Source organism: Rhododendron vialii, chromosome 11a (genome assembly GCF_030253575.1).
Source record: "Rhododendron vialii isolate Sample 1 chromosome 11a, ASM3025357v1".
Taxonomy (NCBI): Eukaryota; Viridiplantae; Streptophyta; class Magnoliopsida; order Ericales; family Ericaceae; genus Rhododendron; species Rhododendron vialii.
Genome location: NC_080567.1, coordinates 26,271,417 through 26,293,134, shown reverse-complemented (window position 1 = coordinate 26,293,134; position 21,718 = coordinate 26,271,417). Strand labels below are relative to the sequence as shown.

At 37.0% G+C, this 21,718-nt stretch overlaps 1 protein-coding gene across 1 annotated transcript; it reads left to right on the top strand.

Moving 5' to 3' along the window:
- Positions 1 to 11,785: 11,785 nt before the first annotated feature.
- LOC131306574 (laccase-14-like) lies at positions 11,786 to 18,196 on the top strand. The gene is made up of 6 exons (XM_058332892.1): positions 11,786 to 11,983; positions 12,504 to 12,655; positions 13,565 to 13,809; positions 15,982 to 16,110; positions 16,255 to 17,190; positions 17,797 to 18,196. The coding sequence occupies exons 1-6, from the start codon at positions 11,879 to 11,881 to the stop codon at positions 17,925 to 17,927; spliced, it is 1,698 nt and encodes a 565-aa protein (XP_058188875.1). The 5' UTR covers positions 11,786 to 11,878; the 3' UTR covers positions 17,928 to 18,196.
- Positions 18,197 to 21,718: the final 3,522 nt, after the last annotated feature.

Here is a 21,718-nt window from a genome sequence, read left to right as displayed (position 1 = left end):
AAAAAAAAAAAAAAAAAAACCTTTGATAGGTGTAATTAACGATTCGTGCCAACTGACTTGATAACCGGCCCTTAGATTAAACACGTGGCTTAAAAAGGTTAATATCAGTTATACAGTACGTAGCTGCTTGCTTTTTCTTATAGCATATGGAATTCACTTTCCATATTTTACCCGACGTGGGATCTGACAGTAGGAGCGACCGAATATTTCAAATATCAATAGATATGTTTTCCGAATTTATAAGGACAAAACTGCAACTCTGGAATATGCCCCACTAACACGTGCAGTGGGACTTGACGATATGACAAATAGGACAATAACCATTGACGCATGCTGCATGTCTTGTACAAGGTTCCTACAAAGCTTACATAGGAGGATCACGACTAAATGCAAAATCTACCAATGAAAGATGGCATTATCAGACAGCTAGCATGGTGGTCTTAATCACGTGCATGGTGGGCTAGGGAGTAGGGAAAGAAGAAAAAAAGAATGAGAAGTTGTGTTACATCCTCACGAAGCTATGTTTCAAGATTGGTAGATTTTTTTATTTTTTATTTTTGAATAAAAATACTTATGATGTTGGATAAGAATTACCTAATCATAGAAAGAGAGAACGAAACGATTACGTACACTTATTATATACGAACATAGAAGAGAAAAAGTATTAGTCGAGGAGGACTTTCATTGCTTTTGTGTTACATTCTCCCAAAGTTTCAAGATCGATCGGTAGATAAATTTGTATATATATACTTTTACATTACACTAAGAATTACCTAATCAGAGGAAGAGATAACGAAAGTATCTCACGCTTGTGAAACAAGTATTAGTTGAGGAGGACCACGTAAAAATTCATTTTGTTCGTTTGGTTTGTGGTTTGCGCATCTCGGATTTTAGTTCGTTGCAGTTTTATTATTTTCTTCGTGATTTACTTGTGAAAAATTCTGCTTATTTTTCCCAACAGGGCCAGCTACTGGCAATTAAGAGGACTCAATGGAAAGAGACGGAGATGGGACGGACATAGAGCTTATTCCTAGTGGTTTGGTAATTGGAAGTTAGCCCGAAACATCCAGAAGTATTGAAAAAGAGAGATTGACAAAAATATATCAAAGGTTTCATGTTTCTACTCCTAATTTTACGTTGTCCGTTAGGACAGAGAGGCAAAATATTAGTATTAAGTAATTACAAACACCATCGGACTCACATTTTTTTTTTTGCTCGGCGAAAGAAGATTTTATAAAACTCGACAATGGTACGTCGAGTAAGAGTGGAGAGAGACGGAGAGACAACCAAAAGGGAAAGTATACCACTCTTAACAAAAGGAGTATACGGTATAGCAGCCCCAAAGGATGACCACTGCCACTCATTTAATCAATACTTTCTAGCTAGGGCTGTCCATGGACCTGCCCAGCTCCGAAAATGCACCTAATGGACGGATCTGATTCCCCTTTTCGGTCGGATTCGGGTTCCGTTCGTCGGATTTTGCAAAGTCTTGGTCGGGTGTAGCATATAATTTTTCGGGTGGATCCCACCAGACCGACAAAATAGTACATAAAGTGAAAAAAATCCTAATACAGTCAAATACACCGCTGAAAATCTTCTTCTGTGTGATCTGGACTTCTCCCCAACCCCCACCGTACTTCGTCACTATACTATTCCTAGGACAACAATGAATCGCGCTGTTAGTGAACAGTTCGATGCTTAACTTGGAAAAAACTCGTTCGGGTTTGATTCGTCTACTATAAGCTTGGTTAATAAACGAGTCAATATAAGCGTGATAGTATTAGGTTCACGAACCTGGAGTATTTACGTAATGAGAATTTCATATAAAAACTTAGTACTCATACACTTATATAACTTGTACGGGACGGTTCAAGGGATATCCAAAAAAACACCTAAAAAAACACTCCAAATCTCAATCTCATAGTTTTTGATCAAATTTTGATGATCCGAACCGTTCAATGTGTGCATAATGTGATTTTAAGGGTGCCCACGAGAAATTAGCAAAAAAAATGACCGGAAAAGGCTTGATTTGAGCAGTTTTTATTTGAACCGTTCAATAAAAAACTGTTCGAAACTGTTCAAATCAAGCTCTTCCCGGTCATTTTTTTTTGCTGATTTCTCGCGAGTACCCTTAAAATCACGTTCTGATCACATTGAGCGGCTCGGATCATCAAAATTTGATCAAAAACTATGAGGTGTTTTTTTAGGTGTTTTTTTGGGTGTCTCCTGAACCGCCCCGTAACTTGTATAGGTAAATAATGTCAAATTTATAACTTGTATGTTTGTAAATTTTACAAGTACAACAATTAAACTTGTAAATATATGATTTTATAATTCCAAGTATCTAAGCTTATTTATCTAAATAGTAGAGATTTTATTTGAAATATGAGAGTATAAATACCTAATATTTTTGGCTCATTAAGGCTCGTGAACAAACTCGAATTCAAGTACTCAAATTAACCTAGGCAAACTCGGCTCGAGCTATTTTCCATTGAGCACGAGCTCGAGTCGCTAAAAACTTAAAGAACGAATTTGAACATTCCAAAGCTCAACTCAATTAAGGTAATTTGCAACAATAACTACTTAGGGTCGTCCTTTGACATATTTGGGTCCTAAGGCGAACTTCAAAGTTGGGAGCCGTTACATACTTTAGGAGCACACAAAACAAATGGTGATATTTTTCTTTTTGAAACGGCAACAAATGTTGAATTACTATACCAAAGGAAAATAATTATAATAAGGCTGGTAGATTAAGAGTGTGTTCCACTAACTAAATAAGTACTTATTTTTTGAATTAAAGATGATATATTGCGAGAGAATGATCTGTCTCATAAAACGAAAAATAAATACTTAAAAAAAATTATAATAATCTTAATGGAACGGAGCCTAATTATCCAAATGTAGTGATCATATATTACAAGAATATAAAAGCATCACTTGCATATCATTCTCACATCTTTACCAAGAAAAATATCAATTATGCTATAATCATAATGGACTTATTTTTTTAAACCTAGTATATATATATATATACTAGGTTCGCCGTTCGTGCAAGGCACGAATGCCATGCCCGTTGAAGAGGAAAGGCAACACACCATCCATATGCACATTCATGTTTCGCGATAGTTTCAAAAATTTTAATGTCTTGAGTGAAAACAAATCTACAAATATTGGGAGTTCTCCGCTGGAGTCATTCTTCTGCGGGTGTTGCGAACTACATTGTCAAGCTTTAAAGAACTTTCAACATTTCTTATAACGAAATAATTCAAACAATCAATCCAAAGGCGTATTAGTAAAGAGCAAAGAGTAAGCCTAACAAAAGTGGACTACCAAATACTGTCAAACTGTTAGTTCTCAAGAAACTACTGCAATACATAGGTCTTATACCAAAGCATCTGTGGCTTCACTTCAAATCTCACTCGACGGCATGCACGGGCAGTTCAGCTCTCACTTGATTGGGCTGTTCCAAGTGCAGATTTGGAAAGGCACCTGTGTGGTAACAATAACACATCAACATTTCTTGATATTCATGATATGTAACTAAGAAATGCTACTGTTCGCTATGTGTACAGCATCCAGATTGCAGCACATTACAAACAGTACCATCATATTGGGACCCTGTTTCAAGTATTCTATAGCATGCTAGCAACCAACCTATCTTTCTTTTTTTCTTTTTGAACAGCGACGAAGAAAAATATATTAAGAGAGAGGAGAACAAAATACAAGAGATAATCCCAAAAAAAGATGCCTTGGATACATCCCAACAAGATTGGCACCTATCCAAAACATCAAAAGCCAAAAAGCCGGTTGATAAGTAATCAACAAACGAGGCAAACAAAATAGAAAAGAAATGGAACTGCCACAAGAGGTTTGAACAGCACCCATGGAACTGCCGGTTGGAACTGCCACAAAAAGTCCATTTCCAATCTAAGATAATGCCACACGTGCCATGAAAAATCCAGCAATGAAGGTTCCAAACCCAGCAGAATAGATTCCAGAGAGTAGCACAATAACAAGCTGTATTCTTTGAGAATAAAACACGGTAGTAATGAGTAAAGCTTCATGCTCACACTTTAAGGTCTCTTAGCCCTCCGAGAAGTACATGGTTAATCTCTTAGCCCTCTAGGGATGGAGTTGGTAAGAGATACATCAGTTGAGCCCAATTGATTCTAGAGAATGAGAGGAAGCTCCACCATAAAACTCTTAGCCCTCCAAACTTAGGAGTTAAAAAGGGGTATAAGAAAGTGAGGAATAAAAAAAACCCCAAACCCGGCCAAAACTTACAGACTCCAACCAACCAATCCCCAACCAACTTGCAAAACACAACCTCGACACCTCAACTCACCCATGGACGAGTCAAAACCATCCAGAAAAATTCCACAGAGATCCCAAAAAACAGCCCCAAAGCCCACCCCACCACAGCCCAACACACACAGCCCAAAGACCAAAGAGAACCCAAAAACAGCCCCAACACATGCATCTTCTATCAGTAAGAGAGCAAGGGCCATATATATTGATAACAATGCACTGAAAGTTTGAAGGGATTGTATCTTTTAGCAAAATAAAATTTCTATTGCAGCATGCAGCTTCCAACTTGAAGAAGTCAGAATTCCAAATTGTTAGTAGTCCCCCAGAACTGCCAATAGCATCGACTTCTAGATAATCACAGTCAGTAACACCCTCGAGTGAGCCAATAACAGCCTTTAATATGTCCTTTAGTTTTGTCTCTTGAAGAAGAAGCATATCAATCTTTTAAGATCTCTTAACCATCTTTTTAACCTTACTTCTTCTCCCGATTGCTTATCTTTCACTAAAGAGGATTTTATACATGTCCATCTCATCAAAGTAAAATTAGTTAGAGCGCAACGTGATACAATCTTGCAGATTCAATGTAGTTATACGAGAAAGATTACAATCTACCTATACAAACCTTTTTGAATTTCAAGACACAACAGAAGATCAAGGCTTAAAAATAAACAAATACTCAGACCATTGAAAAACTAACTAAAATTTTAAATAGGCATTTTGTATTTCCCGACTAAACTAATTAAGCTACAAACAAGCAATAATTAAAATGAAGATTATACTAATATATGCAATTTTCAGAAATATATAGTGACCTGAAATAACAAGTTTCCTTCTCTCACAGTAAAACCTAAATGCAAGTCAACCATTTTCTAATCTAGTACAAAAAAAGAAATGCAAGTAAACCATTAAATTTTTAAAAAGGAGGAACGTTACCTTATCTAACTTTCTAAAACTATCAGATCTCTACAGTATCTGTCCCCTGATAGCTTCGCCAGCTACCTTAACAAGCCAAGAAGGCCAATCTGCAAGCACCTGTTCCCCTTATGTAGCATTTGGAATGCTTCAAATAGGCTATTCAGAAACGCCAACAACTTGATAATTCTCTATTCTTCTCAAAATGGTCATCCGTACCCTGTTGGAGCCATTATAAATCTTATTACTTACTCAAACTCTAATATCATGGACAAAAGAACACAACTGATAACACGTGAAAGCCCAACTTTGGTATAATAGAATCAAAATCTTTGGGAGAGTAAATTGAACTGGTCAGACCAAAGCCTCAAACAGCACAAATCAATCAGCTTTAGGAAATGGAGAAAAACTTAATAACCAGTGTACCACAAGCTCCAGTTTTTTAATGGAGTAATAGACAAGCACAAATGGGCTATATTTATTAGATGATAATGCACAGATCACCAAGAATACAAAACAAGCACATGGAGAAGTAACATGCAAACCTAACCCAATGTATTGTTCAATCCAATAATCTGTACTCCTACATTGACTCATAAATTTTGTAGCTCTCTCTTGGTGGATTGAATCATCAATTACTTAATTTTCCAGTTCTAAGTTCTGATTTCGTAAGCTGAATATAACAAAGAAACACAGAATCTGATAGAGTCCTTCCGAAAAAATCAAAGCACAGTCCCTCGAATAGTTCTCGCAATTAAGGACAAGATTTTGGCTAAAACCAGAGCTTATCTTCCACTTTTTAATCATGTTTGGAAAAAAACAGCAAGTAGAAATAATATTGCTCTCAATGTGTATTAGTTGGCAGATTGAAGGCCAAAAGCTCATCGATACTTGCTTGGAACGGCACATGCATGCAAACCATGTAACTTACAGCCGGGGAGAAACCAACACAACTACAAAAGAACAAATAGTACTCAATATCTATCAAAGATATCTTTGACTTGTCAATCAATAGTACTCAATATTGGACTCTAGTAAGTTCTTTATCTGCTTTCCATATTTAAAAAACACAAACCAAATTCACCCAAAAAAACAGAGACAGCAAACAAACCCCTTTTTGTTTTGACCTAAATCGACCTAAAACACACGAAACCCTAAATCGAAATCTTATTTGCAAACTGAACTGGAAAATAAACAAACAAATGGCTTAGAAACACGAAGACCTGTCCATCCATCCATAAATCTCCAACCTTACCCTTCAATATCTATATATACAAAATTTCTTTTCCTTTTTCTTGTATGTATCAGTTCTAAACAGAATCTCAAATAATCCATGCAAGTTCAAAACCAACACGAATTCATCAAAAACAAAGCTCGTTGATCAGCTAATTACAATTTCTTCAACTAAACGTAAGATTTCAGGCAGTGAGGTCGAGATCTGTTTGATGAAAAAAACCAATTCACAAACCCTAACTGTCGCAGTCTGTACGTTCAAAGCGACAAGAATCCAAGGTAAGGTGAATCTGCAAACTTCTATACATATACGCATTCCTTACATATATCTATATATGTATATATACACAGAATAAAGAAGAAAAACCGAACAGTTTACTTGAAATTCGAATCCCAGATTGGAGAATACCTGCAGAATTTAGAGCGATGGCACATGAAGGTTTTTTTTTTTTTCCTTTCATAAAAAAAAAAAAACTAAAACAAATCTCCAAATAATCAAAATCAACTCTTGTACTTCGGCTTCCTCGCCTGGAACCTCATCGCCATAACTAAGATCGAAAAGTAGAGTCGATCGCAAGAGTTACCTCTTCAAAGCCACCAACAGGGCAGAAGATCCAAAACATAAAAAACAGAGGCCAAATCATTCCTCAGAGTTCTTGCCAACTGAAAAAAATCCAAGTGAAGAGAAAGCACGGAAAATACAAACCAGAATTAACAGATCTGTGCAAATTGAACACGCAATCCGTCGAAATTTGCGGAAACTTAGCAAAACAAAATCACCTCTCTCATTTACCTTCTTCATTGCCGCCCTTTTCATCGTCGTTATCGTCATCGTCAACATCATCGTCGTTGTCGTCGTGGCTGCCTTCATCGTCCTCTCTCTCTCTCTCTCTCTAAACGCCGTTCTGTGTAAGCCAAATCCAAGGGGAGTAATAAAGTGGTAGGTGAGAGAAAGCGGTGGAGAACGCGCCACGCGGCCAGGAGTAAAATTACAATTATACCCATTTGGCTTGGGCAATCTGTAAAATGTCCAAAATTAAAGGGTAAATTCGTCCCAAATTGAAAATACCTCCGAAAAACTCCTCCTTTTTATATAGGAGGAGGACACACACACAATTTGGAGGTTCCTAAATTTTTTAAAAAATTAGGGACCCGAGACACAAGCCTTTCCTATCTTTCCTTAGGGACGGGCCTGCTATTCCACAATATTTTGGTCTCCCCAAAGGAGAGTTGCACTATGCATGTGTATATTTCTTCTCATAACTTTAGATTTCTCGAAACGAGGAATTTTTGGGTGCCGAGTGGACACTATGTGGTGCCCGAGCAACGCATCCGGACTGTCCATTTCGATTTTGAACGGCTCGAATTTGGAGAGAAAAAAAGGAGAGAGAAAGAGGAAAGAGAGTGGTGGAGTGAGAGGAGAGAGAAAGTTTCAATCTGAACCGTCTCACACACTTTTAAACGGTCTGAATGCGCTGCTCGGATACCACATGAACACGATCACGTAATATCCACCCAGCACCCAAAAATCTCTCGAAACGAAACTATGTAAAAAGGTCATGTTGGCCGATTCAGCCACAAGCAAGTACCTCCACAGTAGATGATGGCGGCTGGGAATCCGGATCGCCTCAGGACTGTAATACTAGTAGCTAGCTAGTTCTTCCAAAAAGATAAGTATCTTTTCGATGAAGTCTCAATTTGAAATATATTCAACATCACCCATTAAAATATACTTATTAGGTAGTGTTCCCCACGTACAGATTCTATTGATCAAAAATATATTTAACATCTTGCTTGCATTATGTACCAACCGAACCCGAAGACATCAGGTCCCAGTTCTGGTTTAAAATACTAGTATTTTTCCACTGTCGGTTCGCGAGTAGGTTTCCGAAATCTTTTCAATCCTCCAATTTATAGTCTGTTACAGTGATCGTGCTTGCATGCTACTAATGTATACTCCATAGTACAAGGAAATTCCATTGTCCGGCCGTGTCGGTTCACGCGACCGGGTAGGTTTTTGAAATCTTGTCACAATCAGGTACCTCCAATTTATACTTTCTCCGTTCTTTTTTCAGAGTCCAGTATTCTATTTAGACTGTCTCTTAATAAGCGTTCATCTTGAAAAATTAGTGGGTAAAAGTTGGTGCATTTTCTATTTTATCTCTAAAAGTAGATTCCATTTTGAAAAGTTAGTGAGTAAAAGTGTAATGATGATGTCTCCATAGAGGGTAAGTAGGGAAAATGGAGATAAAAGTTGATGTAAAATATGTAATGATAATATTTTTTTAATAAGTTGGAGTTACGAAGCAAGATACTTAAAAATAAACGAAGAGAGTAGTTCGTAACAGTGAAGTTATGTGGTGGAATCCCCATAACTTCAAATTCACGTCGGTGGGAAACGAAAGAATACATGGGTTTATGGTTTAATGGTGGACCCATTAAACATGTATTCTTGTTACGGAATCTGTTTGGAAATTTTAAGTGTAAAATGTAAAGTGATTTTCCCAATGGGTGCATGTAACTTTTCATGGTAATTGCTTGGCATTACCTGGTGGGTTGCCGAAGTGGTGCGTCTCTTTTTTACATCCGTTTGCCGTTAACCATTGTATTCCAATTGATTGGTGTCTCCGATCAGTCACCTCCCTTCTATGAAAGGTCACCATATGTACTATAAATAGGGCTCATTTGCATCCTTTTTGGACATTGAAAATTATTGAGCACATACATTCCATTCATATTGCGTCTGAGGGAGAGTACTACACAAGTTTGCGTTTGCTTGTCGAACAGGTTGAAGTGCTAATTCTGTTTGTTGTAAATTAGGTAATCTTGGGAGACAAATGTTCAAGAGCCCCGTAAGCACCAGTGTGAGGGGTGAATTTGTTTTAAGGATATAGTATTATTCATAAAAATACTAACCTCGATTATCAATTTTCGGAAGATTGAAATTGGTCCAGTAAGTTTCTAATCTTGTTTATTTTTGATGTGTAGCGAATTTTCAGTGATAAACGAATCCCGGTTTCAACATCCGACGACCACTTGATAATACTTTGTTAAGAAGAAACTTGCTTCAAGTCTAAAAGGACAGCTCGCAAAGACAGGCTATTTCCATTATGTCACCGCAAAACCAAAGAAAAAGAAAAAAGGAATTTGGTTCTCCTAAAAAAAACAGAAAAGGGATTTGCTTGTGTTGGACCCGATCTTTGATAATCAAATGGCACCTACCAGTATCGTCCCCTAAAACAAGTTTCGCGAAGCAGAAATGCTATACGGTCTCACAAAATGGTCTCCGAAAACCTTATCGAATTCGTCTCTTCTAGTCAAGCGCTTTGCCCGGCCACGTGCTCTGAAGCTCTTGAAACTTCTAGTCAAGCGCTTTGCCCGGCCACGTGCTCTGAAGCTCTTGAAACGCACCATCCATCTCCTTCTCCATTGCCCCTTTTGCTTAGAAAATCTAGTCTGCTGTCATGGAGTGGTGGAAGTTACAATGGGTTAGCCCTACTTCCTTTGATGATCTAGCTTGACCTTTTGGTTCTCAAACTCTTATTACAGAAAATCTGTTGGGAAACTACTTTCTTTGTGGTTCTTTGGTCGATTTGGAAAGCAAAAAAACAATGTGGTTTATGACAAACGCTTCGCGCGGTGGATGATCACGAGCTGGTGGATTTTGGTTAAAACAAGGGCTGACATAGTGCCATTCAAGTAAAACTAAATCACAATTAATGTTGATGCTTACTCAATCGGTTGAGGACTTTAAGAGATGCTTAGATGGAATATGGATCAAATTTCCATTTAAATTCCTAGCACGCTTTGTTTCATGTGTAATTTCTCTTTTCTTGTTTTGTTTTCTTTCCCCGTCCAATCTTGGGGGTTGAATTCCTTCCCCTTTTTCTCCCCTCGATGTATCTTTATCAAGTTTTCTTTATAAAATTTTTTCTTTTGCCGATAGAAAAAAAAAGGGTTGCGGTTTGGGATATGTGGATACACGAGAGAAACTTATTCACACAGCGATGCAATCACAACCGTCCATTCACGCAATCAATGGTTGAGATTACCTGCAGGGACGGAGCCAGAAATTTCACCACGCAAGAGCGATTGTACATGTGAGAAAAAAATATAAATACACATGTATAATAACGTAAATACATCAAAACTCAAAATAACGTAAATACTTAAATCGGTTTAACTAATGGGATCGATCTTGATGAATGTGTCTTGTCTTTTTTTACTGTTCATCATCTTCTTTTTTATTTATCACAATTGGACGAATTTGGTCTAAGGGCTTTCATGTTACTTGATTTTACCGGTCAAAAAACAAAGAATTAGAAGTCTAGAACAACAATTGGGAAAAGACATACCTATAACTTAGATTTCACCAAAATTAATGACGGTTTCCAAAATCCCTTCTCCTCCGTTGCTATTTTCTTGAAATTGCCTTTGAAGTCTTAGCAATCGGGGATATTTGTGTCAAGAGAGATGGAGGGGGTTTGGTGTGCCATTGAGGTTTTAGAGAAAAAAGAAATAAAATTGTAAAATACTAAATTCATCTAACGAAAGGTACTGAAAGTTTATTACTTGAATATTCACAATACTAACCATCTAGTTTTATGTTTTGTTATATTTTAACCCTTAACCTTTAGTAATTAATGTTGGTATCCTCGTATTTCAAAAGTTACTATTATATATATATATTTCAAAATTCTATACAGGGGCGAGTCTATATACTTTCAAAGAAATTTATTTATTTTTACATATAATAGTAATGTTTTTTTTTCTTTGCAGGGGCGACCGCCCTTACTGGCCCATTTCTGGCTCCATTCCTAATTACCTTTTCACGGAAAGGCGCAATCACAGTTGTCCATTTACGCAATCAATGATTGAGATTCGTTTTCAATTTTGACCAGTCACAATTAATTATTACTGGTCACAATTGATTTTCAATCCGGACCGTCCAAAAACACTTTGAATATGCGCGATTGGGTTCTGTAACGCTTTCTTTACGGAAAACACCATAAAGAAGTTTTTCCAGTGGATACACACACCCAAATGAACTAACACGTTTTGAATCCGAAAATTTGACATTAGTTCAATTACCATTTTTGTACCTAACCTCGTGAAATGTGACAAGGTGGATGGAAAATGCATGCGCGTAGCTATAGCCAGCTACCACTTGAAGCAAAACCCAGCTGGAATTATATATTGTGATTTTCTTTGTCTGAAAGGTATACATGGAACGCGGGGAAATGACAATACTACCATTCAAACCTAGTTACTGTAGTGGCCTATGTAGCAAGGCTTAATTATTAGTATATAAAGGCCTTCTGAGGATAGCTATGAGCACCGCGTAGCAAAAAGGAAGGAGTACTACAGCTCCCAATTTTTAGAAGTGAGAGAAAGCTAGCTCCCATTTTTAGGAGTGAGAGGAAAGATGGAGTTGAAGAAGAGTTTGAAGTTGGAGGTCTTAGGGTTTTTGCTTTTGAATGTGTTTGTGCTGTCCATGGCTGCATTGACAATCCCTTCTATCGACTGGGTTGTGAGTACTACTACTTCTCCGTCCTTAAAAACATCTTTGTCGACGTTTCGTTTTAATATTTTGACAGCAGCATGATCATGTCTGAGAATTAAGAAATTTAGGAGTACATGATCATGCTGCAAATGCATTACAAAACATAGAGATGAATAGAGATATTTACAAACAGATGGCACGAGAGCCTCCGTCTCTGTTATTAATTTCTGTCGCTTGGGCTCACTGTATAGCCATCTACAGCGCCATGTCTTGAGATTTGTGTTTCTAGAGATTCGTAACATACCGACTCTCAACTGCATACGAGAGCAGAGTAACGAGACAAACAAAAGAGTCTTTCGGGAGATACTTGATGTGTTGAATTTTGATCGGTGATCATAAGCAAAGTCCATCGTTATGGTTGATCAATTAAATGACAGATATTTGTTTTGTGGTGATGTTATACAATAATACAATTTTCTTGTTTCCCGGTTGAAAGCCTGAGATTTTATATATATTTAACGTTAGTTAATTTGGTGAGTGCATGCAGGTGAAGGAAAAAAAATATACAAGGCTATGTAGCTCAAAGAAGATCTTGACAGTCAATGGAATGTTTCCAGGGCCTACTTTGTATGTCCAAAAAGGTGATAGGTTGGTTGTTAACGTTCATAACCAAGGGAAATACAATGTCACCATTCATTGGTATTCCTCTCTCTCTCTCTCTCTCAAAAATCAATACGTATGTAATTGGGATTGTAATCTATGGAGTCGTAGTTAATCTCAACACACATGATTTTCACTTTGGATTTTTAATTTTCTACGTAGATCGTGTTATTGAGGGAAAAAAAAGGACTTTTATAATAGAAGCTCCAGTTTCATTTAGAAACATAACAAACTTAATTATCGAGAATATCTATGCAGTTTCAAAATTATGAGAGGTCTTTCGGTCTGAAGTTAAAAAAAAAATGCACATATATATGTGTGTGTGTGTGTGTTAAATATCGATCAAAATTATTGAACCGGGAAAAAAATAAAGAAGAGAGGAAAAAAAAAAAAAGGGAAAGAAAATAGTACCTCGGGAACATCAGGTTTCTTTATATTGATATGGTGCAAATAGTAACTGCTTTTGGAAGGATTAATTATTAAGTGATTTTGAGGCACCGTCACGTGATGTTTCAATAGCCCTGTCCATTCCACATTTTTGTAAGGTCCATTTACTTAGTACAGAGCCCCGTGAAAATGTGTGATTGTGGATAAGGGTTATGAGGCACCATGTGGTGGCCGGTGCTCCAAGATAGCCATAAATAATTTTTCTTTAGGAAGAGAATAAACAATGGAGTAGGTATGTGGTCCGATTTATTAAAACTCCAAAGTTTTGGATGAGTAAAAGGAACAAACAGAAAAACCGCAGCAGAAGGTACAAACTAAATGACTCTAAGGGTTTGATTACTGGTGGTCTTGACTCTAAGATCTCAGGTTCGATTATTCTTATCAGTAATTTTTAGGGCCACTTCACATTATGTGTTAGTGTGTGAAAAACCGATACGTGTGCAAACGGACTTGAAGTACAAATTAAATATTGTGATTTCGGAAAATATGTGGTGTATGCAGGCACGGAGTAAAACAACCAAGAAATCCATGGTCAGATGGGCCGAATTACGTGACACAGTGTCCAATCAAACCGGGTGCGAATTTCAGTTATGAGATCATATTTTCAAGGGAAGAAGGTACACTTTGGTGGCACGCTCATAGTGATTGGTCTCGAGCCACGGTCCATGGCCCAATTATCATATACCCTGAAATTGGAGAAACCTACCCTTTTCCAAAGCCTCATGCAGATGTACCTATTGTTTTGGGTATGTACCAATTCTCTCTCTTCAATATTAAGTCCACTAATATTTTTGGTCACACTTTTTACATTAGCAGAGATTAACGGGGTGTTAATATGTTAGTCAATAGAAGGTTTGAAGGCTATCCATATCCCTGAACTCCAAATCTGTCCATTGTGGGGCTCGAACCCCGGCCTCCATTGGGGGAGATGAGATAAACCAACTGTGCAACTTGGTTTTCTTATTAAGTCCACTAATTTGTAGACTGGGCCTGTTTGATAAAACTGAAAACTGAATGCTGAAAAATTAAGTACTGAAAGCTGAATGTTGAATTTTTTAAGCTGAAAAACTATTTGGTAAACATATTAAGTACTGAATTAAAAAAAGATAAATTAATTTTAGTTCTGATTCTCTATTAATTTACTAATGATCACAATGTATTTATAATAATGGTGGAATGGTGATTGTGGTGGTGGTGGTGGTGGTGGTGTGTTGGTGGTGATGGAGTGGTGGCGGCAGTGGTGGTGGTGGTGGTGTAATGGTGGCGGTGGCGGTGGCGGTGAAGTGATGGTGTAATGGTGACAGTGAGTGGTGTCGATGGAGTGATAGTTGTGCAATGGTGGCATTGTGGTGGTGGCAGCAGCGGTGGCGACGGTAGTGGTGGTGGTGGTGATGGAGTGATAGGAGAGTGGTGGTGAAGTGGAGGAGGTGTAGTGGTGGTGGTGGAGTGGTGGTGATGGTGGCGAAGTGGTGGTGGTATAGTGGTTAAATGCAAGTACACAAGAATTCAGCCAGAATTAAGTAGCTCAAAACTACTTATTTTTTTTCAACTTCTTAGCCTATATTTTAAGTAGCACTTAATTTGTTAAGCAATATATAATGTCGTTATCAAACCCACTGAATCACTTATTATTTAATTGATTCAGTTTTAAGTGCTGAATTTAGGTTATCAAACAAGCTCATAGTTTAATGACCCAACTTAATTATAATCAATTAGCTAGTTGTCTGGACTAATGAAAGGGTGGTTGTGCTACTGGTTCATTTTTTAAGCGACACGTTTAATCAAGGCCGTGTCATTGAATTACCAATTGTATTTGAAAGTATAAACCAAAGGGTAACTAGCTACTTGAATTAATTAGAAAACCAAACTTTAAGAGATACAATGAAGTAAGACTATCGGATGCCTGTGCCAAAAGTCATGTCTAAACGTAATATAGTCTCAATTTAAATAAACTATCCGATTGGAGTGCTCTATTCGATTAATGTAATTTACACATAGCGTCACTTACATTTTTTTGACGTTTTCCTGTTTGATAAAAAAAATAACATTTAAATTGAAATATATTCCCTAAAAAGTAAGGGGAGAGAGAGAGAGAGAGAGAGAGAGAGAGAGAGAGAGAGAGAGAGAGAGAGGTGTTATATCTAAATAATGCAGTGATTGGACGGCTATAACTTATTGAAAATTCGATCCGACGGTTATAGAGGGTGTTATATCTAAATAATGCAGTGATTGGACGGCTATAACTTATTGAAAATTTGATCCGACGGTTATAGAGGGTGTTAAATTTGTATGGGTTGACAAAAATCGCTTTGAATTATAATATAGATTCTCAAAATATGTTGATTAGAATTTTTGACACACACTCACTCACAACAGCTTTTTAAAAGCTAAAATCTCAAACCTCTATACCTATAATTTTTTGTGAACACCCACCAAGGTGTTAGAGTTTTTGTCCTTTTGCCAGTTTATTCTTGCTACTCATTTCTCTTATATTACCTCTTTCTAATTAACACAAGTTTCTTCATTAATTTTTTTTGGTCATCATATTCATCAATTTTTTTTATCATCATCTTCATTAATTTATTCGCCGCTCAAAAAAAAAAAAAATTCATTGACTTGTCGATAGAACGGAAAAGGAGTTGTGATTACTAGATTAATTTTATTCTTTCCACAAGTAATTAAGATACATGGAAGTCCTACCTAGAACGATTTGATTAATATTTTTCGTAAATAATCTCCACAGAGGTCTTACACAGTGAAGTTTGATTGAATCTCGTATTTATTGGCATGAACTTTTTTGCTTTTCTAGAATTTTTTTTTGGGTCCGATTTGTTTTCTCTGACAAACAGCAATGCTACGTACAGACCTAAAAAAGCTTCACAATTTTTTTTTACAATCTTCCACTTTTGTTGTCACAGCATCATGGTTTAAGGGAGACGTGATGGAGATAATCCAAACCGCACTTGCAGATGGAGGCGAACCAAACATTTCAGATGCTTTCACCATAAACGGCCAACCGGGTGATCTATATAATTGTTCCAAACGCGGTATGCACATCAATTTAATTTCAATCAGGACCGCAACAAAGTGAATGCAGTGCTGTCAAAACAGTACTATTCTGAATAATAGTGCTTGTGCTTATTGAGTTTCATAGCTATATATCCTAATATAACACAATCCGAACGTTGCAGGTACATTCAACGTACTGGTACATTATGGAAAGACGTATCTTCTTCGCGTCATCAATTCTGTTATGAACGAAGAAATGTTCTTTGCAGTAGCGCAGCATAATCTCACAGTCGTTGGAATGGATGGAGCATACATCAAACCCATAGAAACTGATTATATCATGATAACTCCTGGACAAACTATGGACATCTTGTTGACTGCAAATAAGTCCCTCAGCCACTATTATATGGCAGGCAGAGCCTATGCCGGTGTTGTATATGATAACACGACTACAACCGCGATCGTGAAATACATTGGAAATTATACAGCCCCATCAACGCCATCGTTTCCTGGTAACCTTCCAAATTATACTGACATCGATGCTGCAACAAATTTCACCAACCGGATTAGGGGCCTGGCCAGCAAGGACTACCCAGTTAATGTCCCCCAAAAAGTCGATACCCGGCTTTACATAACTGTTTCACTGGGCTCGGTTCCGTGCGTTAATGATTCGTGCGACGGACCAAATGGGTCCAGGATTGCTGCAAGCTTGAACAACATGAGTTTTGTGGCGCCCGCCGTGGATTTATTACAGGCGTATTATAGGAAAATCAGAGGGATTTACAAGACCAATTTCCCGAGCGTGCCGCTTTATTTCTTCAATTTCACATCTGATGACCTGCCTGATAACGTTGACAAGCCATTGAAGTCTACTAAAGTGAAAGTCTTGGAATTTAACTCAAGCGTGGAGATAGTTTTCCAGGGGGTTAATATTGGAGCTGAGAATCATCCTCTGCATTTACATGGCAATAACTTTTATTTTGTTGGATCTGGTTTTGGGAATTTTGATAATAAGACTGATCCGAAAGGGTACAATTTGGTTGACCCACCTGAGCTAAACACGGTTGGAGTGCCCACGAATGGATGGGCTGCAATCAGATTCAGAGCTGATAATCCAGGTAATAATACTTCAAAGTACTTTGGCATTACAATGAGTTTTCTTGGCCTTAATTTCGATGACCAGTTTGGTTTTTGGACTTAAATAATTTGTGTTGTTTTAACAACCTAAAATGCTACACCCACCGCTTCTTTTTACCCTTCCATCTACTGCTCTCAATTTCACCGTTCAAAAGTGTTTCGGACGTTCTGAATTTTAAAAAATTCTTTCATGAAAGAGTTGATTGCCAAGACGGACGATGAGATGGGAGAAGCGGTGAAAGTGAGCGGCGGGTGTAGCATTGCTCTTTAACAACAAAAGTCTTGCTAGAATCTCAGGGATTCCTGGTTCCATTATTCTCATGTTTCCTGTCTCAAAACCTTTTTCTGTCATAGGAGTCTTTCGTACATTGATCGAGTGGCAGAACAGAGAGGATTCAGTCTCATCTAAAATAATATGCCTAAAATGATTTTACAATTCAAGACGAATGAAAATTCGTTTTCAAGACCCTTTAATACGTATAGGAATTTTGATAACCCAAATTTTTTTTGGATACAGTAAATATTTTTGGTTGGTATGAGATGAAAAAATGTGTTGATAATTAATGTACTTCTTGACTTTATTGCAGGAGTGTGGTTCATGCATTGTCACTTGGACAGACACTCTAGTTGGGGAATGGATACGACATTTATCGTGAAGAATGGAGGCACCAGATTAACAAGTATACGGCGGCCCCCAAGTTACTTGAACCCTTGTTAAACAATGAGAATAATTTTTTTACACTGCCGGTGTAAACATATGATTCCTCCAAATCAATTGCATTGCGACACGTGTCAAAACAGTGGTCCAAATTAATAAAAATTGGCGACGTGGCACAATGCAATTGATTTGAAGGTAACGTAAAAGAATTTATTCTCTTAATCAATTTATCAAATCTGAAAAAGCTAGCTTATGACTCAATTTGGCACAAGTCTCGCGTGGCGTTGTCCCAAGATCATTTGAATAATATTTTGTTTAGGTTGTGAGTTTGCTCGTTTCTACTTCTCTCTCTCTCTCTCTCTCTCTCTCTCTCTCAATTATTATGACAAACTTTTAAAAGTAGATTGAGCTATAATACTGCACTACACAACAACAATATCAAAATCCATCTTGTCCCTAATCGTTGGAGGTACGAGAGCTATAATATTGCACTGCCCAAGATTATTCTCAGATCACCTGAAAATGGAAAGACAATGTAGAATGTTAACCACATATTGTGGTGAACTATTGGAAATGTTACGCTATTTTTTAGTGGAGGAGACAAGACATGATGGCCTTTTTTACTTATCGCTATTTTGACGATTTTCTTTTAGGAAGAACAGTATGATTTTTTTGTGAAGAAAAGTTTTAAGAATATGATTCCACACAACTATAGAAGCCTCCCATTTGAATAAGTAGTGAGAGTTTGACTGTACCAAGAAAGACAAAAAGAAAAAAGTTTAGTTGGTGCGGTGTTTCAAAAGCGCTGCACCTTGCAGTGTTGCATCTTACCATCCAAAAATGTTTTGAACAGTTCAGACTTTAGAAAAAGTTTTCCACAGAAAAGTTTTTTTAAAAATCTAGACAATTGATTGCTGCGAGATGGGCAGACAGGATCAAGCACTACGACTTGCAGCGCGCTAGAGGGCGCTGCAGAGTCCCAATGTCCGAAGAAGAGAGTTTGAAAACATGTGCACGAAGTAGATTCTTCAAATTTAACAAACAAAAAATATACGACGCTACCTTAGAGCATCAACACCAGATTAGGTATATGTATAAAATTAGTTAAAGTAGAGAAGTAAAACCCAAAAACACTGTTAGCAAACCAGAAAATGTAAAATACATTTCCATGGATTGATAGCTAAAAATAGCTACGCACTGTTCAACAGGTATTTGTTTTTTTTTATTTTCCGAACAACTCTCTCTCTCCCCCTCTCTTCCCATTTGTACTTTAACAGTAATAAAGAAGAAGAAAAGAAAAAAGGGAAATAAAAATAATAATATTTTAATAGAGAATAGGTAAAATAGATAATATTGGTGTGGTGTTGAAAGAGATGTGAGTAGATAAAATGAAAAAATTGCACTGTTCACTAACATTTTAACATGACAACTTGTAAACTTGCTCATAGTATAAAAGATCAATGTTGTTGGTACACTCCATGAGACCTTTTAATTAACAGGACTCCCAAGTTTCTTTCTTTTTCTTTTTTTTATCAACACAGAATAATACTTCAATTCATAAAGAACAAAAGTGGAAGAACACAATGAAATGACTAGGATAATCAATGCGAGACTCGTACAGTCAGGGACGGAACCAGGATGTCATAAATGCGGGGCCGAACTATGAGCAACAAGATTTTGAAATTTCAAGTTTTGGAAATTTAAAGTTTGTTTGGTTTAAGTTTGGAGGGAGATTTTTTGGGTGATGAGTAGGAGAGGGAGAGAAAGAAAAATGAGATTAATAATGGAAGAAAAACTTATGAGAGTCCGTATGTACAAAGAGAAATTGAGTTTTGGGACCCAAAACGAATACATTCTTAAAGTATTTAAATGTCTAAACAACAGTTCATACAAAATATTATATTTAGGTGTTCTTAACAAATAAAAAATAACTAATATTAAAATTTAATTTAATTTATTGAAAAAAAACCCTGAAACAACGCGGGAGCTGTGGCCCTCATATGCTCCAACATACATCTGTCTCTGCGTAGAGCCTCACAGACCTCGCATGTATCTTTTGTTTTTCACATTATCATGAGAATAACAATGTGCGAGTCTGACAAAATCCCCTGGATATATTCATAGCACAATGATCGTCAACTGACAATCAGAAACCTCAAAAAGCCTTTGGAATGGGTTTTGAGTCTCACCAGTGTGCGATTAATTGTTTTGTTGGGACGTTAACCTATAGGGAGATTGACCCGGTCTCTCCAATGATTCGGACTCTTTGTTGGGACGTTAACCTATAGGGAGATTGACCCGGTCTCTCGAATGATTCGGACTATTTGTCCGACTGCCGAGTTTGGGAAAAAAAAAAAAAGCCTTGAGATCGAGTTCGGAAGAGTAATTTTTTTTTAAATTTTTACTCAAATATTTTGGGAAATAACAATTTTTAAGTAAAAAAAGTCCCTTTTTTTTCTTTTCCTTTCAACGGTGTCGCTCCTGATAAGCGTATAGGTTGTTGTGTAATAATAGTATAAAAACAGCATTGAAGAATATTTAGCATGAGCCAATTAATGTAGCGGATGTTAATTTTTTAAATAAAACAATGATTAAAGAATATTTTATAGCGCCTAAACTAGATATGCGTGGAGGCAGTGAACTGTTAATAAAAAACAAATAGATAGATAATGGGAGTCGACTGATATGAATGTGTTCTTTTTCCAATCTTAATTTCCAATCTTAATTAGCAGTACATCAGGGCTCTCGGGAACTGAAAAGTCCAAATATAACGACAACAAAAAAGGCTTGGACGAATATGTTTATTTCATTCCCTCCAAAATATAGTATACATCGATAATATGGTAATTTTTTTCACATGGGTATTTTAGTCATTTAAATGTATAGGGGTAATATGATCATTTCAGTGTATATGAGTATTTTAGTCATTTTAAAATTTTAATATATAGTATGTAATTGGGTTAATGGACGGGTCGGGTTTGATTTTAAATAAATAGGTCGGGTTGGGTATGAGTAATTAACTTATAATTAATGGGTCTAAATGGTTCAATGACCTATTAAAAACCTAACCCACTTACAATTTACCCATTTTGGCCAAAACCCGCCTATTTGACACCCTTAGTACATCGCCAATTAAAAACACGCGGAGTAAATAGGAATGAACCAAATTAAGAAACAAAAGTATTGTACTGGGCATGCTTGGGTACTAGGGCTGCAAACGAGTCGAGCCAAGCCGAACTTTACAGTGTTCAAGCTTGTTTATTAAGTTTTTAAAGAACTCGAGCTCGAGCTCAGTGAAAACTTAACGAGTCGAGCTCGAGCCGAGCGGACCTTGGCTTGACTCGAGCTTAAGCTTGTTCACGAATCTCAACGGACCAACGAAAAATATATATATATCATCACATAGGCCTAATACAACCAAAAATATTTTGATTGTGAAGGTATATATTTTTCATTTTTCATTGGAGCGGGGGTGTACTGGTGTGCGTTATGAAATAACAAAAAAAATCCTGAACTTAAGTATGTATACCCTGGCTTGCGAACTGAGCTTATCTTAGCTCGAGCTCAGTGCTTGACCAATTTCTAAACCTAAAATAATGGGTTGCCCCAAGCGTAGGGCTGAGACCGACGCAACACAATATCTGGTAAGATCGGAGTCGAATCTACAAAGACGGTGAAGTGTGTTGACTAAAAACTCGAGTTGTTATAATTTAAACTGGCTCTTAGGTAGCCACCCCTTGTCGGTTGATTGAGATTAATAAAAACTAACAAATTGATTGTATTCTTTCAAATAAATAAAAGAAAGGTACAGTCGTAGGGTTCATAGCACTTGTAACTAATCCGGATTAACC

Coding starts and splice junctions, on each gene's coding strand:
- LOC131306574 (XM_058332892.1), top strand. CDS start 11,879: ATGGAGTTGAAGAAGAGTTTGAAGTTGGAGGTCTTAGGGTTTTTGCTT. Junction 11,984..12,503: donor TCCCTTCTATCGACTGGGTT/GTGAGTACTACT, acceptor GAGTGCATGCAG/GTGAAGGAAAAAAAATATAC. Junction 16,111..16,254: donor ATATAATTGTTCCAAACGCG/GTATGCACATCA, acceptor CGAACGTTGCAG/GTACATTCAACGTACTGGTA.